Source organism: Xiphias gladius, chromosome 1 (genome assembly GCF_016859285.1).
Source record: "Xiphias gladius isolate SHS-SW01 ecotype Sanya breed wild chromosome 1, ASM1685928v1, whole genome shotgun sequence".
In the NCBI taxonomy this organism is placed as follows: domain Eukaryota; kingdom Metazoa; phylum Chordata; class Actinopteri; order Istiophoriformes; family Xiphiidae; genus Xiphias; species Xiphias gladius.
The window spans coordinates 18829034-18849191 of record NC_053400.1 but is presented as its reverse complement, the minus strand read 5'-3'; the positions used below and the strand labels follow the sequence as shown (position 1 = coordinate 18849191).

General features: G+C 40.2%; 1 protein-coding gene across 3 annotated transcripts; it reads right to left on the bottom strand.

Annotated features, from left to right (window-relative positions):
* Positions 1-6515: 6515 nt before the first annotated feature.
* Positions 6516-20158, bottom strand: crispld2 (cysteine-rich secretory protein LCCL domain containing 2). Of its 3 annotated transcripts, XM_040134717.1 has the most exons (16): positions 20051-20158; positions 19709-19831; positions 17073-17446; positions 15797-15915; positions 13585-13717; positions 11843-11958; positions 11293-11393; positions 11036-11206; positions 10888-10948; positions 10699-10765; positions 10471-10601; positions 10253-10296; positions 10073-10145; positions 9837-9912; positions 8968-9098; positions 6516-7423 (listed from the first exon to the last, which is right to left on the bottom strand). In XM_040134717.1, exons 3-16 carry the CDS (start codon positions 17352-17354, stop codon positions 7372-7374), a joined length of 1557 nt encoding a protein of 518 aa, XP_039990651.1. In that variant the 5' UTR covers positions 17355-17446; positions 19709-19831; positions 20051-20158; the 3' UTR covers positions 6516-7371. The 3 variants fall into 3 exon arrangements, with proteins under 3 accessions (XP_039990651.1, XP_039990642.1, XP_039990631.1); XM_040134708.1 differs by lacking the exon at positions 19709-19831 and having other exon boundaries at positions 17073-17478; XM_040134697.1 differs by lacking the exon at positions 19709-19831.

Here is a 20158-nt window from a genome sequence, read left to right as displayed (position 1 = left end):
CTGAGTGGTTTGGCAGCATCAGTGCCGGAAGGTGTTACTTAAAATTATGTGTTTTATGGCTTTCCAAAAGTGGGTAAAAAAAAAGTGAAATGTTCAGTTTACCTGACAGAAATCCATGTTTTATCAACATATACAGTATGTAGGGTTCTGTGTGAACTGATCCTCCTCACCCACTTTATGTATTTCTAATATTAAATATGCAAGTGTATAGGTTATGACAGACAGAAGAAACAAGATACAATAATGAGACTGAGTCTACGGCCTCTTTGAGGCTGTAGTTAACAGCAGCGTTAATTGCTAATATCAGCATGTTCACATGCCTACCATGACAATACTAGCTCGTAAAAGCTTGTGTTTACCATGTTTACTTTTAGCGTGGTAGCATGTTAATATTTGCTAAAAAGTGTTAAACTTAAAGTACAAGTTGTTACCAAATGTAACTGATGGGGCTGATGGGAATATCATTAGTTTTGGAGATATTTGGTCTTAAACCAAAGTACTGAAAAAATTTAAGTTGTGACCTGATGATGGTGCTATAGTAGAAGCCCTCAAATGGATTTCAATTTATTCTGTGGGGAAGAGGAATGTCTTTCACAAATTTCACAGCAATCCAAGAATCCATGAATCAAGATATTACTCTAAACACAAAGATGTCAAGCTCATGGTAGAACTAGAGGAAAAAGTCAGTCGATCACCAGAGTCAATATGGTTCATTCGCTGGGGACCATGAATTTCTGTACAACATTTCATGACAATCCATCAAAGAGGTCTTGAGATATTTCAGTCTGGACCAGAGTTGTGGACCAACAAACTGAGCGATCAACCAACAGACATTGGTATCACTAGAAAGATGAACTGAAGTTGAAGCAAGACAGAAAAAATATGCTCACATATATCATCACTTAAATAGAGAATTCAATACAAGATCACATTTTTTGTCAACATATGACTCATTTGAAGGTTCATTCATGGTCTGAATGTCAGTGCAGAATATCAAATATGGACATGATTGGATCCATGCAAGAGTACCAATGGAATTGATGGAATGAAGTACAATAGTACTTCGGGTATTACTGTTTAACTCAGGATATTAGGTTTGGAAAGACCTTTTCGATAAATCAGGTTCCAGTGGTTGTGGCATTTTGTGGCATGTTGTTCCTCTCATTCTCTGTATATTTTGGCCCACATTATCTTGGTTTACTTCCCCACAGACAGAATACAAGTACCTTATTCACTGCAGGTAATCCACCAACAGCCTGGCATTCAGTGTGATCATCATAATGTGACAGAAACAGATGCAGAGACGGTGCAAAACCTTTGTCTGCACTATAACCTTAAGATCACAAAAATTATTGAATAAAATGATGTTAAAAGACATTTTTTACTTTGAGTTAGACGACACAGACAGAGGAGGTAAACCTATCCTCCTATCAATTCCAGATACATTCCAAATACTCTCTTTAGATAGATGGCTTTGGTAAAGCCTCTGTCCCCCTTCTGCATCTACAAATCTTTCTGTGATGAACAAGCAAGCCAGAAACCTGTCATAACAACATCAGCCACATGTCCCGTTCATCTCTTTTAGAAGGTGGTGTCTTCAATTCCTGTCTCTGTCTCTCTAAAATTCCTCCACACAAACTGGGTCATCCCAACGGGCTTTCTTGAAACTATGTGCTGTACTATAAGGCCTCTCTGACCAGGAGAAGTATCATCACAGTCATATAATTTGGATTTATTATCTATCCAGTGATCAAGATTATGCTCAGAGGTCCTGTCTGGAGTATACGAACTATAATGCAATAAGCTCTTGTCCTACCTTCCAAAACCCCGTTAGTAAAATTCAGCATATTCAATTCTGGTAATAATACAGTTAGCACACATGGCTCTCCCTTTACAACCATGTAAAATTGCACATGAGAGCACAGAGCAGGCGTCATAGGGGTTAAAACTTGAACAGTGCAAATGTTATCTATTTCTATGATGCTATGTTGCGCTTTTTTCATCCAATACATGCAAAAATCCATGTTTATAGTCATTAAAATCTAGTTCCTAATATATAAAAGCACTCTACACTACTGCTTCTCTGCTTTGGAAATGCTTGAGAGCCATAACTCAACACACTCCTGCCAGACACAGTGCTTTTTATATCCCTTCTCTTTGAACTCAAAACCCTGTACAGGGGGCAGCTGGTCGATGAAGCTGCTGTGTTGTACTCTTCATGCTAAAACAGAGATGCTGATGGGGCATTTTCTCTTCTAAAAGACATGTGGTGGATCGTCTGAAGCCGGATCACTTAAGGCAATTACTTCAATGTCCTCCATGTTTACATACATAGTTGGGAAGATGTAGTGATTTTTTCACAATCAATTAACTTCTTGTGATACGCCTACAATGTTTAAGGCCTTATAAAGTCATGGTCATAATTGCCAAATAATGGATCATGTTTATCAATGCAGCAGCATTTAATGGATTTTTGACAACAATAGCAGGTGTGGAGATGAGATAGGCAGCCAATATTTTCCAGAGTCTGTACATCTGATCAAGAAGAACACAGTATATTGGTGGGTTTCCACAATTCATAGACTTTAATGGCAATATAAAAAAACAAAAAACAAACAAAAGTTTACTGCTATTCCCCTTTAAGTCCTATTTGATGCAATGGTTGTACAACCAATACAATGTGTTGTGCAAAGCACATCTGAGGACAAGAAAACTCAAAATTGGACTGAGCCCCAGAGCTTTTTCTTTGAGCAATCAGGGGATTTACAGGGTGAGTACAATTTTTTATCTCCATTGACAATGGGAGTAAAATAGTCATCAGACAAGCCAGTTGCAGCTGTTGATTTGTAAGATGGCCAGGGCCCTGTCTAACTTAGGCTTAACTGTAACTGAACATCTGCCTCTGATAAAAGCCCTGGAGGTATCAAGAGCTATTAGTGCTTACAAGCTTTCTCTTCTTTATTAATGGCATATACAGTATACAGTGATCTTATTATATCAGTGAACTTGTCACAAATAGTTGTTAAGTGACAAATGAAAACTACACCCTCGAGTGTGAAATGGAAAATTACAAGGCCATGAAATTCTACCCAAGTCCATGGAGTTTCTTTCTTTCTTCTGAACTCATTCCACCATAAGCTAAAGCCCAAAAGTATTGGCAGATTATGTATGTGGTCCATGAGTAAAAGTGATTGCTTCACTTTATTGTTCCATTTCACTCAGCATGAGTTTGACCGCAAGGAGCAGATCCAGGTTATGAACATGGTCAGTGATATTCTTCCAAAGATAATGGGCAAATCCTGGGTGGCCTGGGTCTAAATTCCATTCATAATGTATAACACACAGATTTCAGCCTGATTCTCTGGTCAAAGTGCATTTAATAAAGTTACAAGATCTTGTTACAACAGCTTTTTTTTAAAAATTTAATCTTTTGTCACTCACTAACCTCAATATACAATAATCCACATGTACACTTTGGAGCTGTTTTAGTTATATGTTTGTTTCTTGTGATCTAAAAAAGGACTCGTGAGTTTTTATAGTCCATGAAGTCACAACCGTTAGGTTGATAAGTATTTGTACAATGACACAATTTTTGGAATTTTGCCTCTGTACACCACCACGATGATTCAAAACGAAGCAATCAAGATTTGATTTAAGTGTAGACGTTCAACTTTAATTCAAGGGGTTTAACAAAGATATTGCATTAACCGTTTAGGAATTACAGCCATTTTTATACAGTCCCTCATTTTCAGAGGCTCAAAAGTAATTGGACAAACTAACATAATTATACATATAAGGATTATTTTTAATACTTGAATGAAAATCCTTTGCATTCATTGACTGCCTGAAGTCTGGAACCCATGATCATCACCAAATGCTGGGTTTCCCACTTTGAGATGCTTTGTCAGGCCTTTACTGCAGCCGCCTTCAGTTGCTGCTTGTTTTTGGGTCTTTCTGCCCTCATTTTTGTCTTCAGTAAGTGAAAAGCCTGTTCAATTGGATCAAGGTGAGTGACTTGGCCATTGAGGAATATTCCATTACTTTGCCGTGAGAAGCTCTAGGGTTGCTTTCACAGTATGTTTTGAGTCATTATCCATCTGTACTGTGAAGAACCGTCCTTATCAGTTTTGCATTTGGCTGAATCTGAGCAAATAGTAAAGCCCTATACACTTCAGAAGTCATCCTGCTACTTCTATCAGCAATCACATCATCAATAAACACCAGTGACCCAGTTCCATTGGCAGCCATACATGTCCATGCCATTACAGTGCCTCCATCATGTTTGACAGATGATGTGGTATGCTTTCGATTGTGAGCCGTTCCTTTCCTTCTCCATACTCATCTCTTCTGATCATTCTGGTACAAGTTAATCTTGGTTTCATCTGTCCAAAGAACCTTGTTCCAGAACTGGGCAGGCTTTTTTAGAGGTTTTCTGGCAGAGTCTTATTTGGCCTTTCTGTTACCAGTGGTTTGCACCTTGTTGAAAACCTTCTGTATCTACATTCATGAAGGCGTCTCTTGATTGTAGACTTTGACGTTGATACACATACCTCCTCCAGAGTTTTCTTGACCCAGTTAGATGTTGTGAAGGGTTTTTTCTCCACCAAGGAAAGAATTCTATGATCATCCACTTTAGTTGTCTTCTGTTGTCTTCCAGGCCTTTTGATGTTGTTGAGCTCGCCATTTCATTTCTTATTTTTAAGAATGTACAAAACTGTTGATTTGGCCACTCCTAAAGTTTCTGCCATTGGAGAGGTTTGTTTTGTTTTTTCAGCCTAAAGATGGTCTTCTTCATTTGCACTGACACCTCTTTGGACCACATATTGAGAGTTCCCATGAACAGCTACCAAATGCAAATTCAACACTTTGAATCAACTCTAGACCTTTTATCTGCTTAATTTGTATAATTATACAATTCATTTATACAATTAACTTGTATAATTAGGGAACAGGACACACTAGGCCATGAAACTGATCAATCGTCAATTGTTCAAGTACTTTTGAGCCTCTGAAAATGAGGGACTCTGTATAGAAATGGCTCTTATTCCTAAACGGTTAATGCGATATTTTTGTTAAACTCCCTCGAATTAAAGCTGAACGTCTATACTTCAGTCACATCTTGATGGCTTCGTGTCAAATCCATTGTGGTGGTGTACAGAGACAAAATTACAAAAATTGTGTCACTGTCCAAATACTTATGGACCTAACTGTAGGAGAGTAAAAAGCTGGGTATCCTGGTTAGTTGACTTGACTGATTACACTGCACTAAAGATGAAAGGGCAGTTCCTTCTCAACTTACTATGAACTGCCAGAGCATAAATAAAGAATAACTGAACCATCAATAACCTCATTTTAAAAAAAAAACAGTTAATTTTTTTTCTCATCTTGAAATGCCACTGTGATCTCAGGCATTTGTAAAAAACACAAAATATTCTTAATAACCTGGAAATATAAACAGTGCTTTCCTTAAATATCACGTACAAGCATCTTTTAATGAAACAAAAACAAGCTCTGTAGTATTTGTAAGGCATACTTTATTTTCAAATTGTGCCAAAAAATATAGAACCCATCCTACACCTGTATAAAAACAATATGACCAAGACAAATGAAATAAATTCACACATTTTAATTAAAATTTTACTGCATAGAGGATGATTCAAAAACAAAAATAGTAGTATTTACAGTTCCCATAACTTTACAAAACCTTTAAAATTTCCCATAAAAATCCCCATATAGAAAAGACTTGCGCAGCGATAGGACTGAGGTAGAATAAAGAGTTAAAGTTGAAATATGTTTGAAGGAAAAGATTTTGAAGTTAGTCATTTTTTCTTGGCTTCTACTTTTGAATCCTCAAGGAAACCAAGAGGTAGAGTGACAATGTTTAATGGAGCTAAAATGTGTCTAGTGTGATTTCAGAACCCAACTGGACAGCAAAGTCCTGCAGCATAAGTTGCACTTTACATATGTTTCACTATTTTCCGTGAGGGATGCTAATTATGCCGACATGGCATTTTTTTCTGTGCATTTATGTGATACAACAGAAACGTTTTAGAGACCTAAATCAAAACAAGTGTTCAGAGAAAAAAGTATTAAAATCAGGGCTGTACCAATGGCCAAAGTGCCTCAGTCAAGAATAGTGATAGACATTACAGGTGTCTGTCTCCTGCCTGCATTGTATACTCTAGTGTAGTTTGTTCCAAAGTTCATAAACTACAGTGTGATGGGGAGAATCTTTAACACATCACATGCCTCAAATTTTGGCCTAGTCTTTACATTAAAAAACTCTCTCTGTACCTGAAACATGTGACACATTCATCTGTCTGGGGCCGGGGGATTTAGCATTTTCATATTTTCGAGAAGCCAGAGAAATAAAGAAACAAGAAAAGCACTAAGCAACAATAAATATAAAATGGCATATTACTGCTTATTATCATATACATATCTGCTGTGATCGGCCACAATATTGCCACCATTCTGAAGGTCCATCTGCACAAACTACCATATACTACACAGTGAACTCAGCAATGTAACACCTTCATTTAATTCCTTCCACATGTCTGGCACTGAAGCGACACCAGCCTTCTTAAGGGAAACATTATTTCCCTTTTGCAGTGCCTGCTGCCTTTATACACTTTCATTTACCATACAGTTTCCTCTCCTTTTATGTCTGCCTGATGAGATCTGGTCTACCCAGCCAACAAAACATCCATACTCACAATGAGCACACCTCTTAACTCATAAAAACAATTTAGACATATATTTGATTTAGGTCTAAATTTTCAGGAGCAGAAAAGCAAATATTATCCAGGTGAAGAAAAAGAAGGCAATAAAATTAAGATTTTTTAAAGAAAAAATCAGAATACAACATAAAAATGTTAATATATGGTACTCCATTTTTAAAACAAACAAAATATCATATATTCTGTACACAATGATTAAATACAGTGTGAGCAGTATACATTCCTGTGTATGAAAACCAACTTATATTCGTAATAATAACATCAATGTAAACATAGTACTTTCTGTTAAACATGTCTAACTCAAAACTTCCAGCACCAGCTGTTCAATGTATCATAATATATAAAAACATTCTGCATTCACAGATTATGTATGTCTAAGAAATATCCATTATTTGGAGTTAAAGAGGAGAAAAAATAAAAATCCATTAAAATATTGGACAATTACTTTTACTGGGTGGCTACTGTTTGATAACTAAGAGGGAAAAGTGTCTATCCACCTGCTGGGACGGTCTGTTTCCACTGAAGGCACAGATATAGATGAACAGCCTTGGTATCCAACCTGTGGGCACTTCCTGCTCTTCAAGAGCAGCTGAGGTGACTCTGTTGGTCTTTGGACTTCTGAACTGAAGTCTCACTCCCTCACAGCGAAGACTCGGAAGGAGTTCCCCTCTATGTTGCTCTTGCTGCAAAAAGACAACACAGAAAACATGTTACATTTGGTAACCACTTGTACAGATGCAACCAGACGCTACAATTTAGTAAGTCTTCTCCAAAAAGTCAAGGGAACTGTGAGAAATAGATTGGAAACAGTTGGTCAAAACAGAGAGAGCAGAGGCAGAGTTATCCTGAAGTTTAATCCCTATAATGGCTTAAGCTCCAAAAGCACTGGATCCTTAATGCAACCAATAGTATCTTTCATTACACCAATTAAACTGAACCTCAAGTGTAAAATCGGTGGAGTCCCCTTTTAAGTCAAATTTAAAACATATTTTTGCAAAATGTTTTTTGTGATACTTGGAAGGCTTCTTCCAAGTCCTCCCTGCAGCCAACTCCATTACAAAGTGTCATGGTGTTCACAACATCTTTGGAAAAAACATCCACCAAATGACACACTGGCAGTATGACTCATCGTTGCCTTATTTCTGAGACTGCCTTTTCCAGCTACCGCATGTGTTAAACTTAATGACTTTGCAATTAGTTCATAAGTGGAGAGACCTTGAAGCTCTGCCATGATCAATAATCATGATAGGCCAGTGCGATTGGTACCAGATCACGGATAACTGTCCGTATGGGCAAGCACTGACTAAGTGGCTGACAGCATTTCCATCCTCGAGTAATTGAATAGGCTGTGATTTCTTCCGCAGCAACAGAGTTCAGTCCAAATTGCCCACCCTGCCATGATGCTGGCACATGGCACGGACTCTCACTGAGACATTTGACCTCCTATCCCAGTGCCCTGAGTGGGGCCTTTGCAGTTCTGCATTAGATTTCATAGAATCAGACTTGGATTATTTTTGGCCATTCAGCACTTTGCATGCTCAATTGAAATGCCTGGGTAAAGTAAGCACAGATCCCATGTGTGGCCCATCCACACACCAAACCACACCATTACTCTTACAACCCAACATGCCAGCAGAACTGGCCACAAAGGCTTCTTTGCCTAAGCTTAGTCCACTGGAGCCATCCACAGACATGAGAGTGATGTGAGAAACATGGTGTGCATGCAGGGAACCCACTATTAGAAGAGACATAAATCAAGTTAGGGTATAGTGAATAAAACTACCTTTCTCATGCATATTTCAGATTCTCTTGTCAAATTTACTTGTCTAATGTTACTACAAGTTTTAAGTTTTTCATTGCACCACTGGTGAACATATTCCCTTACTACTGATAGCTTGCATTAAAACTAAGGAGGCTTGGCAGTTTAACAGCTACAAAACAAATGGTTCCTTGCTGATAGAAGTTATCAAACGCAATGTCTAAACATGGTTGTTCTAATCTTTAGACATAGCCTCTCTTAAATACTCAGCAACAAGACTGCAAGGAGCCAAATCTAAAAATATAGATTTCTGGAATTCCGGCTCTCTCTAATGTCCCTATGAGAACTTGCAACTATTGACAAGGTGCCTGATCCATCTATCTTTGTACCTTTTGTTATTGTGCAACGGTCCTCATCTGGGAATATAATTTCAGTAAAAATAGTTGACCTCAAAAAATTGAGTTGTACCTTTCAGAGTGGATGCCATTTTTCAGGACTCCAACATAACTCTTTCTCTTGTCCAGGGGAAGAACATCCACAAAACCGCCGTCTGCTTTGATTACCCCTGCATGGATGGCTGCCTTACAAATACTGGAGCTCTGTGAAGAGATAGTGTGGAAAGATGAGAAAGGCCTTTTATAAGATGGAAAACAACTTTTTCACTACATAAATATCCTTGTAATTCCTTTATTACAGTTATGGCACAAATACAGCAAAAAATATATTGCAGTAATTCACAGACACACGTTAGCACACACACTCAAACGTTTTGTTTCACAATCTGAGCCAGAAGTCTGGCTCCAGCACAACAGACCATAAACTCTTATCAACAGTCTGGAGGGGAATCATTCATTTCTGGTCCAAATAAATATCACACTGTCCATACACTCCTCAAACATTTCTAACCAGGCGGTTTATCTCATGTTTAACCAACATCCAGCTTCAACACCACTGTAGAAACACATTCGGTGCCTGAGACTGCAAAACATTCTTGGGCACATTTGCTCTTAGCACTTAGTCTGAGATAACACATGAGTAAGCCTACATCCCTGGCAGTCTCTGGCTGCCTCACCATTATTCTCATTCTCCATGAGCCAAATCCAAACTGTGATTCAATGGCTTTCCATAGCTACCATGCATCACAAAGCCTGTAAAGTTGCTCTAACCTTGCCACGATACAGATCTGCAAATCCTTTATTTTCTGTCTGGACTAATAGGCCATAAATACATTTTTAAAAAATAGCACAGAACTGGACAACCTGGACCATTGGTGTGATTCATGATAAATTTGCTAAAGTGCATTCAGAGCATACACATAGAAAACTCTTATTACGTACATCTGCGTAGATGCTGTTTCCAATAACAGGTGACCAATAAGAAGGCTGAGTCTTGCAGTTGGCTGGACAGAAGATTCTGATGAAGAAATTAGATGTGAGTATGAATTTGAACCAACAGATAAGGGTCATATTAATAGAAATAAGTTGGGACTTTCTTTCAAGAATGGGTAAAACCCCTAATTGGCTAACGATTGTAGGCTTTAGTGAATGAAAAGATGCTGGATGTGAGAAGGCACCTTGGGCAGTGTGAATAGGGCTTTTTGAAAGGGCAGATTTCCCCCACTGTGGTGTAGCAGTCAGCAGTCATTTCTGTGACAGAGAAAAGAGAAAAACTCTTAATATACGTAATACGTGTTGGCTGACTTTGTGAATCTTTCATGACTCAAAGCTCTTCCTGAAAAGAGTGCCTCACTTACCTTCCACTTTAGCCATCACAAAGGCATTGCCAGCTTTATATTTACTGTAAAAAAGGACATGATAGCATTTAGGAAATAGGAAACCAAATGGTGCTCAAAAAAAACCCTATGGCACAAAATGTGAATCAAAGAAGCAGGGAAATGTGTTTCATAAGTGCTGCACCGGGAAATTGGATTACAGCCTATTTGGTCAATTTAGGCCAAGCAGAGATATCTACCTGAGAGACTCAATGCCATTCTTCGTGGCTCTGACAAAGAATGGCAACTTGTCCATTCTTGTGACGTCGACCAGTCCTCCGTTGTTGTCAATCGCGCCAAAATGAATCGCAGCTCGGCAAATACTTGATTGCTGAAACAATAAAAAATAATGATTTATAAAAATCCATTTAAAGTATAAAACTGCTGCATGATGTATGGTGTTTTGTATTTACGCTGGACAGACTCACCACATCGTAAAAGAGAGTTCCCCAGACTTTCCCTTTCTTATTCATGCAGTTAGCCGGACAATTATATCTGCGGTCAGAATATAAATTGGAGATAAGAGTGAGGTGACACTGGAGAGAAAGCGAATTAGAGGACATATTTACAGTATATCCAAAGTAACTTTACATTGAAATAAATGAAATTAACCTGACCTGTTGCAGGTTGCTCCTTTGCATTTATCTCGTAATCTAGTCTCACACTTAATGTTTTGAGCTGCAAGAAAAAAAGACAAAAAAATAAGTGAAGAGGTGGACACAAACATGGAAGTTTGGTCTTATTTTGTATAATCCCTGTGGATACCTAAGTAGGGGGTCTTTGAAGATGGCATCCTTGGTGTGAAGGGCTTGGACACTGGTTTCTTCGGAGCAGACGGTTTAGGTTTGGGGACAGGTTTAACAGTGGTACGAGGTGGCAGTGGAACCTGAGGCTTCTCCACCTCGTTCATGTCCTCTGTCTCTGAGCGCTGAGAGTCTGAGGGAGATAAATACAACCGGGTACAGGTTGGTAGTATATTTCATTTTAACATCTTTGAATTAAAACCACATAGGTTTTCTCACCTTTGTAGCACAGGTTATTCCTACATCCTCCTCCATAGCTGGGAGGGCAATGGGAACAAGGGCGGCCATGCTGGTATGGGGCCTCTCCAATCCAGTTGCCCCTGCAGAAGTAGTGCACAATGGACAGCTTGACTAAGGTGGAAATTAATCATCATTCAGGCATCACTGGGCTCATAGTCTTGTAATTACTTCAGCACTCTTTGCTCATAGTCAACACTCCTAGTAGTCATTAGTCCCACACTCCTCGTTGTCTCTCAGGCAATTACATCCTGTGGGCTGTCTGGAAAACAAACGCCTGCTCTGCTTTTATTTTTCTTTCCCTGTGCCTCATTATAATTTTTCTATTCTGAGTTCTGGAGGAATTTTAATGGCACCAATATGTTATACAAACCTCTCGAACAATTAGTGCTACATATCTGCAGTACAGCTATATTAGGAGCACACAATTTAGCATTTGTCAACACTGTGAGGAGGAAGAATGTCAAATGTAAAAAGTCCAGAGAGCAGAGGTGTTGTTGAACAGTGGAACATGGAGGAATACTGATCTTACTTTGGAGAATAGTTGCACACAAGGTAAACGGCGTTCTCCCATATTTCTCCCCACACGTTCATCCTTGGACACACGTGCACAGCACAGCCCACTCGACTGGTGGTTGCCCAGACCAGCTGTAAAGAGGGAAATAAAAATATGGCCAAAGTTAGAACCAACAAGTATTGAATGAGCAGACACACAGCAGAGTAAACTATTAGCTTATAGCCTACATGTCCTGCCTCCTGTTTCTCACAGCCCATGATTTTATCAGTCCTTCAAGAGAAAGGAACTATCTTGCAAGTCAAGGTTAACAGGGCCACTGGGACATACAGTAAGATGCACATCATGCACAAACCCAGTTTGCACTCTGTGACACAATCATGATCATTTTCAACATCCTGTTGGAAGTGGAAAAAATTCTCTGAAGAAACGGAGGTCAGCGCAGGCCTAAAACAAAACGCCTTATTAAAGGGAAAGCTGCTGCAGTGGTGTAGCAGATGAATGATGTGCCATTTGACGGCAAACAACACAGCATGTTCCGTAACTCCTCCTCACTTTCCTCCCCAAACTCTCAGACGTGTGCTCTCCCTTCTAAGGAATTTTCATCTATTTCCTGGTACAGTTAGAGGCAGCTGGAAGCAGTGAGTCAGCACATACACTGATGTCTGCTGAGTGCTGGTAGTTCAGCACAATGCAGTCTCCAACTCCAGAGGGTCTACCTTTTCTCTGTAGAGGTAGTAATGGAGTATGACTGCCTGGATTGCAGATACATCAGCACTTCCAGCAAATGAGGGACAGAGACAAGCTGATGATGCTCATATTTGGCACTTTCCCCTCTCTGCAGCATCTTCAAAAGAATCCAGGTCAAGTAGTTAGGGATGTCTGGTGTGTCTGGAAATGACTAGCAGATGGCAGTGATCAGATTTCAGGGTGAAGGCAGAGGGAGGAGTCTGGATGTTTCTGTAAACTCATCCCAGCAGCCACAAAGTAAAGTCTAAGAGAAGAAGAGGCCAGCTCACCCATTGCTGTTTCCTTTTGACTGATTTCTTCATTTTCTCATCCAATCTTCAACTCTTCTTTCTGTCTCCACACTTCCCTCTGTTTCATTACTTGCATCTGATTTTCTGTTTCTCTTTCTGACATGCTTGTTATCACTGTCTACAAGTTACCATATACTTGCCTGTCATTTAACCCCTCAGTCACTCCAAAACTCTGCCCATAAATACTGTGAAATATCATACAGGGTGCACACCACATGTTGTAGTCTAATATTGCCTAGCAACACCTGTCGGGTAACGTGTTCGGCATTATAGATAAAAGAAGGCACACCACCTGATACTAAACAGATTTTATCATAAATATAGAAGAATTACAGTATATGGTTCGAAAGAAAATTGAAAAATGTAATTCAACCTAAAATGGCACTTAAAAAACTAGATGGTAAACTTTTCAGACTCATAATGTACATTTAAAAAAAAAAAAAAAAAAAGGACAGTCAAAAGGGATGCAGCAGAACCAGAGAGATCATCTTTTCTACTCCATGCATTCTTCTTCCATGTCAAAAATTGACACCTTCATTACCCACATTACAACTCGATCACTAAAAGTTCAGTTGGAGAATTGGGACTGTTATGCTAGGCAATTTATCAGACTTCACGCAGCTGCCTCTGGAGCCACAGAAGCCTTTGATGTGCAGAATCAGTGGGGTTCCCTTTAACCTATTTTCTGTCTGTCTAAAAGTCTCTCCTGAACCGTCTCACCTGGGTGTAATGAGTGCACATGGTCCCGGAGCAGCGTTCTGGACACCAGGGATTGCACTCGTGGGGGTAGGGATAGGTGTAGTCTTTCACCTCATCGTACCAGGTCTGGACGTGGAAGGCAGGAGAGCGGTATCTGTAGACGGCACGCACAGACACACACAGACAGACAAACAGTAGGCTCAGTCACAGGCCATCCACGTAACTGGAGTAAAAAGGGAAATATCTGACGGAGCTGCCAGGTGCCTTGGCTTGACTTGAGAAACACTGCATGAACCTCCCTGCTCCTCCCCCTCTCTTCAGGCCTCAAGAGATGAGACCGAATTTGACCTGGCACACAGAACAGCAGTCTGTTCCCCTTCATAACAGGGGAAATCAAATCAGGTTTAAAAAAAAAAAAAAAAAGAATCAGAGCAAATCTAAACATGGCACCACAGCCTAACAAATCAGTTCTAGCCCCTTTTATAAACATCTCTTTTTACGGTATTGAAAAGTGCTGAGCTTATAAACGTAGAGTAGAGGGGGAGTGTTAAAAAAAGGTTCGTTGGGTCAGGAGGAAAAGAAGGGAATAGGGAGGGAGGAAAGGGGCTGTGAGAATGAGAGCAGATTCCTGGAAGGACACCTGCTGCGATAGCCATACGCTGTCACACACAGAGGCCTACTGTGTCTAGTGTCTACTCAGACACACACGCGCATTCACACAAGCATCAGCCTTAACACGCTAGCACTGACCAGCGCTACCCATGCTCGTGTGTCAAACATATCGATGGACCAAGATTTGTCGTACTTCCTGCTGCAAGAGGACACTCAACAACTTCCTCTTGCAACACTGACAGATCAGATTATTCAATTTATAATTTACGATAATTTACAAAAGAAGAAGTACAAAGAAATGACCTGCTGATTATTTGACAGACTATCTCTAAGGTGGTTTGTGCTGCTTAGGCCTCGGTATCAAAGCTGAATACTTTATTTGGTATCGACCAAAATGTATAAGTAGCATTGAGTATTAAAAAAACTGCAAAGTACCAAAAGTTGGCATCCATGGCCAGGTCAGATTTGTAGTTGTGTTTACTTATTCTGCAATCGGTTTGTTCTGGTTTGAATCACAATTTTTCAAATTTCACACAATATTTCATTAAGGTAAAGTTTCTGTACTGCTGCTAGCGTTTTGGACAATATTTTACATTTATGAGCTTTGGCTTCTTTTTGCACATTCTAATAGATCACCCTTTAGTTGTAACTAATGAATTTTCTAATATTAATTAATAATTTAGTTATGCTTTATTTGAGTTACAAGACATTATAAGAACAACTTTTGGGTTGAGTTCAGAGCCATGTTAGCAGCTCTTTAAGGCTGTATATGCACAGCGGTGCTTTGAGCTAAGCAACATGCTAACAGGGTTAGAGTGTAAATGCTAACATGCTGATGTTGAGCAGGTATGTTTACCATGTTGATCACCTTACTTTAGTGTATTTGCATGCTAACATTTGCTAATTAGCACTGAACACAAGGTACAATTGAGGCGGATGGGAACGTCATTAGTTTTGCAGATATTTGGTCATAAACCAACATTTTGATGATGGCACTAGAGCTGATGTCAGGGGATCACTGAAATTATCTAAATTAATCCTGAAGGGGATGATGTCTGATCCAAATATCATGACAATGTATTCAACCGCAGTAGAGACATTTCACTCAAAACTACAAATGTAAACCTCATGATGGTGTGAGTGAGAAAAAAAAACAAGTCAGGAATCACCTAAATCAGAGGGAATCATCCTCTGGGGATTATGAATGGTTGTACAAAATTTCACCAGAACATTGCAATTTCTAGAGCCATGCAACTTATTAAAGAATTTATTGATAGATTTTCAACATTTATAAATGCATTCATATCAAATAAAAAAGATAAACACCAGTCAAACTGACTTTGAACTTATAATTGATCTGTAAAGCAATAAGAAATTATTCATTAATCAATAATAAAGCAAATGGCTACCATTTATAATCCTTTTTTTAAATGGTGTCTTATCAGAAACCGTTGCTGAGAAATTTTTTTATAAAGTTTAAAAAAAAAACAACTAAAAAAAACATTTTCATATTCCCCAAAGTAAGGTATCAAAAATATCGGTTTGGAAACTCGGGTATTGTATCAGCATATACGACCATGGATGGTAAAGCGTACCCACTATGTGTGTTATTGCATCTCACCTGCCCCAGTGAACAGCCAGGTTTTGTCCAATAGACATTATCAAGTCCTGAGGTCCATGGTCCCACTGACACTCTTCTGCCCAATGAATGGCAGACCGCTCCAACTCATCATCCCAAACCTGCACATATTAAGTAAAACAAGTTTTTCACAACGAATTTACTTATTTTGCACCAATGGTGCAGACTTTGCAGCATTCACCTGCTGTATCCGCTACAATAGGGAGCAGTATAATCCTCATCTTGTTCTGACTCAGTAGATACCTAACCACAACCTGTCCAAGGCCTCTGCTCCTGCACTTCCTTCCTTCACAGTGAGCTGAAACTGAGCTGGATACAAGTACAACATTAACCTTAGACAGTGACATTTGAGTGGAGCAGCTGGCGCCTGGCCCTGGTCCACTACAAATCTCCAGCAATCACAGCTGAATTATCCACATTTCCTGAGTGGGTTTCTTTACAGTAGTGCAGAGGAGGGTGGAAAGCGGAGGAGACACCTGACTCCCACCATGAAGGGGGCGCTATAAACGGAGGGAGGACTGCGTACAGCATGGCCCCTTCAAAGCACAGCTCCTCAGTAAATTTCCAGCCTTTTGGTGGTCACTAAAACATGCACACACAGACACCACTGTAACCCCAAACAACCATAGAGTAACACAAACACACACACACTGCCTGTTTGCTGGAATTTATAGAGAGCACTGGGCAGAGTGAATCTACAGACACTTTCATCCCAGGCTATAACCACACTCCAGAGACACACAGGCCCCCATTGCTTCTCTCAACTTTATGGACTTTGTGGTTTTCAATAACTTTGTGTGTCTAAACAATAATCCCTCTCCTTTTTTACCCATTGATGTGCCACGTTGTACCATAATTTTCCCGTCCTAGCCTTATTCTCTCTGTCCTCCTTTGACCCAGCCCTCCCTCACTCTCCTGTCTTCTCCAGCACTGAGCTGTTTGCAGGTAGGACAGAGTCAGCATTATTATCCTCCTAGTAAAAGAGCAGCACAGCAGGCTGGCAATAGCTTACCATCATGACTGCATGTTTCCAGCAGAGAGAAAACGTTGTTTTTATTAAAGCAAAACCACTTTTCTTGGCAGAATAAAACCTTAAACCCTAATTACCAGCCTCATTTCAGAGCTCAGTGTTGCTGACACATTAAATTTACGTTCTTTGTGAGGTAAAGCCAAAAAATTAAGTTGTTAACTTTCAATTATCTTTTTTGATTAAGAATAATACTGGAATGGGTAACTGTGGTAATGGGACATGTCTTACCATATACTCCATGTTTGAGGCAGTGGGGTAGACGCCGCCCCTCAGCTTGTTGTGCAGCTGGAGGATCTCCTCACGGTCCGACCAGCGGATGGCTCGTCGGGTCCTATTGCCGGCTGTGTTGCTGGTGCCATTCCGGTCTGCTTCTTCCTCGTAGTGGCTCAGTAGCTGCCTGAGCTCCTTGGAGTCGGGCAGGAAGAGGGAAGCTGAGTCCCTGACGCACAACAGTAGGAGGGAGAGGGAGAGGGAGAGGACAGGGATCCAGGTCATGGCAGCCCCGGTCATTCTGACACTTCAGCTGTCTGGGTTGGACTGCAAGACTACAGTAGCTGGTGGATTTTGTGCGAGCGCCGCTCCTCAAGATTCCCAGACACAGCCTGCAGGGGGGAAGTGTTTAAGTCTTTCACAGCTGTGTGAATCAACAATGTAAAGTACAGATTACAAAATATGGCCATACAGATTACTCAACTAATGTAGGAGACACTTCCTCTAACAAAGTCAATTTAATGCACACACATACACACATAGAATTAATCAGGTTTACAAAGTATACACATCTCCCTGTTGTTTTTCTGATGAGACTGGGATAAAATATTGATGTGGAAATTTGTAATTCTTTACACTTGTACTGTGTCATGATAGAGCCGATACCGGCACAGACTCTCTTGTGACCTCTTGTGATCTAGTGTCTTCCCTCAACTCTGGACTTTTTACTCTCATCTGTTCTGCTTTCTGTCAGTTCAGTCTCTTGCAGCTTTATGGCTGTTGCATAAAAACTGTTACTAGTTTATTTAATACACTAATAGAATCTGATGCACTCCAATGCGACTGCCCTTCCCAAAGTCCTTCTTTTAAGAGGCTTTGTTCAGTTTTTGTTTAAACTCAGGTATTAACAAATCGTGTTTCATAATTTTTGAGGCTGTACAGGTGTTTTTGTATTGGAATGCATTACACTGAAAAATGTTATTAATGTTCTGTCTATCACATGTAAGTAAATGGGAGTGGACAAAACATTGAAACACCTCTCACTATCATATAATCCAATTCAACCTAACCTTACAGTAACTACAGCCTGAACAAAAGCAGATCATTCTAAGCTTGCAGAGGTTTGGTAACGGATTGCAGTAGATTGTACAGGTTTACCTAATAAACTGGTGACTGTATATTACAGCATATAACCAAATCGAGCTTTTTTTGAAAAGTTATCTACCTTTAAGAAGCGTGTTTTTCCTCTTTCTTTGCAAAGATACTGTTATGTAACAAAGAGGATTGTCTTGCAATATATTGTGCATCACAGATTATTTTGTGCAACATGTTATCATCATTCTGTTAGTGACCCTCTGATTCCCAACCCCCGTGTCTGTATGTGTAGCATTTAATGTCTTACTTTGAAATGCTTCAATTTTTTTCTACTAAACACAAAAAAAAACATTAACTGTACCACAAATAACTAACCAGTTAACTTCTATCTCCAAAAGATAAACTCTGTCTAAATGAATTTCAGCAATCAATATATATATATAGCTTCATCAGTAAATACAACATTGACTTTGCTTTGGACTCGTTGCACCACAGTGATATACAGTACGCTGAGAAATACTATCCGCCTCTTCATCCTCATCTCCTGACTCTCGCTGATTATTTTCTAACCAAACTGAGCAGCAGGGTGGGAGACTGAGGAAGGAGACCTGAGTTCAGGTTGACAAGCTTTCAGCCCGCTGAACTGTCTTTGAGCAAAACACTGCATTCCTGACACATCCAAGGGCAATATTCTGTAACTCACCCTGCATCTGACCTCCCTCTGGAAGGCAACAAGCAGGGGGGAGGACGCCCAAGATTAAAAGCTAAACCAAATATCACAAAGTCACAAACCCTTATAAAGAGAGAGGAGCAGGCAGTCAGTGTGATCAGAGAAATAAATAATTAAATAAACCAAGCTCTAGCATGCACTGGTTGCTCTTATCCTTGACTCCCTTCACCTCTTTCCCTCTGGCTGAAAAGACGACTCGAGGTCTGGCACCGGCTCTGTATCAACATGCTGTGCCAGCTCTGGGCACTGTGAGCCAGCGGGCAGCCCAGGCGCCACACCCTTCTCCTCTCCCTGTGCCCCCTCTTCACACTGAACCTCTGCCAGCTTCTGTGTCTGGGCCCTTCTCATTGCTCTCATGAATTTTATACCCGAGTGGCAGACAGAGCAGCAGAGTCGGACACACCTACATATGCACATCTGTCCTCTTTGCCACCGGGGAGCTTGTTTCTGATCTGAGGAGGGACTGACCTCCTCTCCACCCCACCATGAGGCTAAATGTAAACAAGTAATGACACAATATAGATTGTATGATTCCAAATTAATTTTCATAAATGCTTGCTCAACTGTGCATGGCAAAGAGCCCTTTAAAGGCTGACAATGGGTCAGTTTTTCTACTCTCCAGTGGTTTGACCCTGGAAACATAAAGGGGATCATTTCTAGGTGAAGTATGGCTTTTTTTTAAAAATTGTACCTATAACTTCAAATCTAGCTTTACATTTTGAAATGCCGTTCTACTTTGCTCATAAGCTTGCTGCCTGCACATAGTATTTTCCATCTCGTCAGCCACTGCTCTCCCATTCACATTTCCTCGTTAAGGAGGCGCACTCACAATGAATGGCAGTGTTTTGCCGACAGCCTCTTTTTACAGCCGCATGGCTTGTAATCCACGGCTGAAACGTCCGAGTCGTCGGTGTCACAAGTCCATGTTGTCACGCCGCGTAAATCGATCAATCTGATAATAAATCAATAAATAAGTAAATAAATACATACATATATAAGCAACAACGAAATGACAGAGTTGTGTCAGTCAGAAGGTGTCTCGCCACTGCTGATCGTCTCGGTCTTTCTTTTCAAGGTGATGCGCATTATAAAATCGAAAAGACAGCCGAACCCCCCCCGCGTGCCTGAAAGCTACACCACCATACGTGTGCAACGTCTCATAAACGCTCACCTCTGCTTCAGTTAGTATCCAGTTGCCTGAATGTCTCAGTGGATCGGATTATTCCCGTGTGAGAGGACCGGGCTGCTGCTTGCTGGGCGGCGTTCCTGCAGCGCGTAG

Bases quoted from the DNA above. Each gene is read 5' to 3' on its own strand.
- crispld2 (XM_040134717.1), bottom strand. From the start codon at position 17,354: ATGACCGGGGCTGCCATGACCTGGATCCCTGTCCTCTCCCTCTCCCTC. The intron at 11,394-11,842 runs GTAAGATCAGTA...CTACTTCTGCAG, and splicing joins GTGTGCAACTATTCTCCAAA to GGGCAACTGGATTGGAGAGG. The intron at 10,602-10,698 runs GTGAGTCTGTCC...TTATTGTTTCAG, and splicing joins GAACTCTCTTTTACGATGTG to CAATCAAGTATTTGCCGAGC.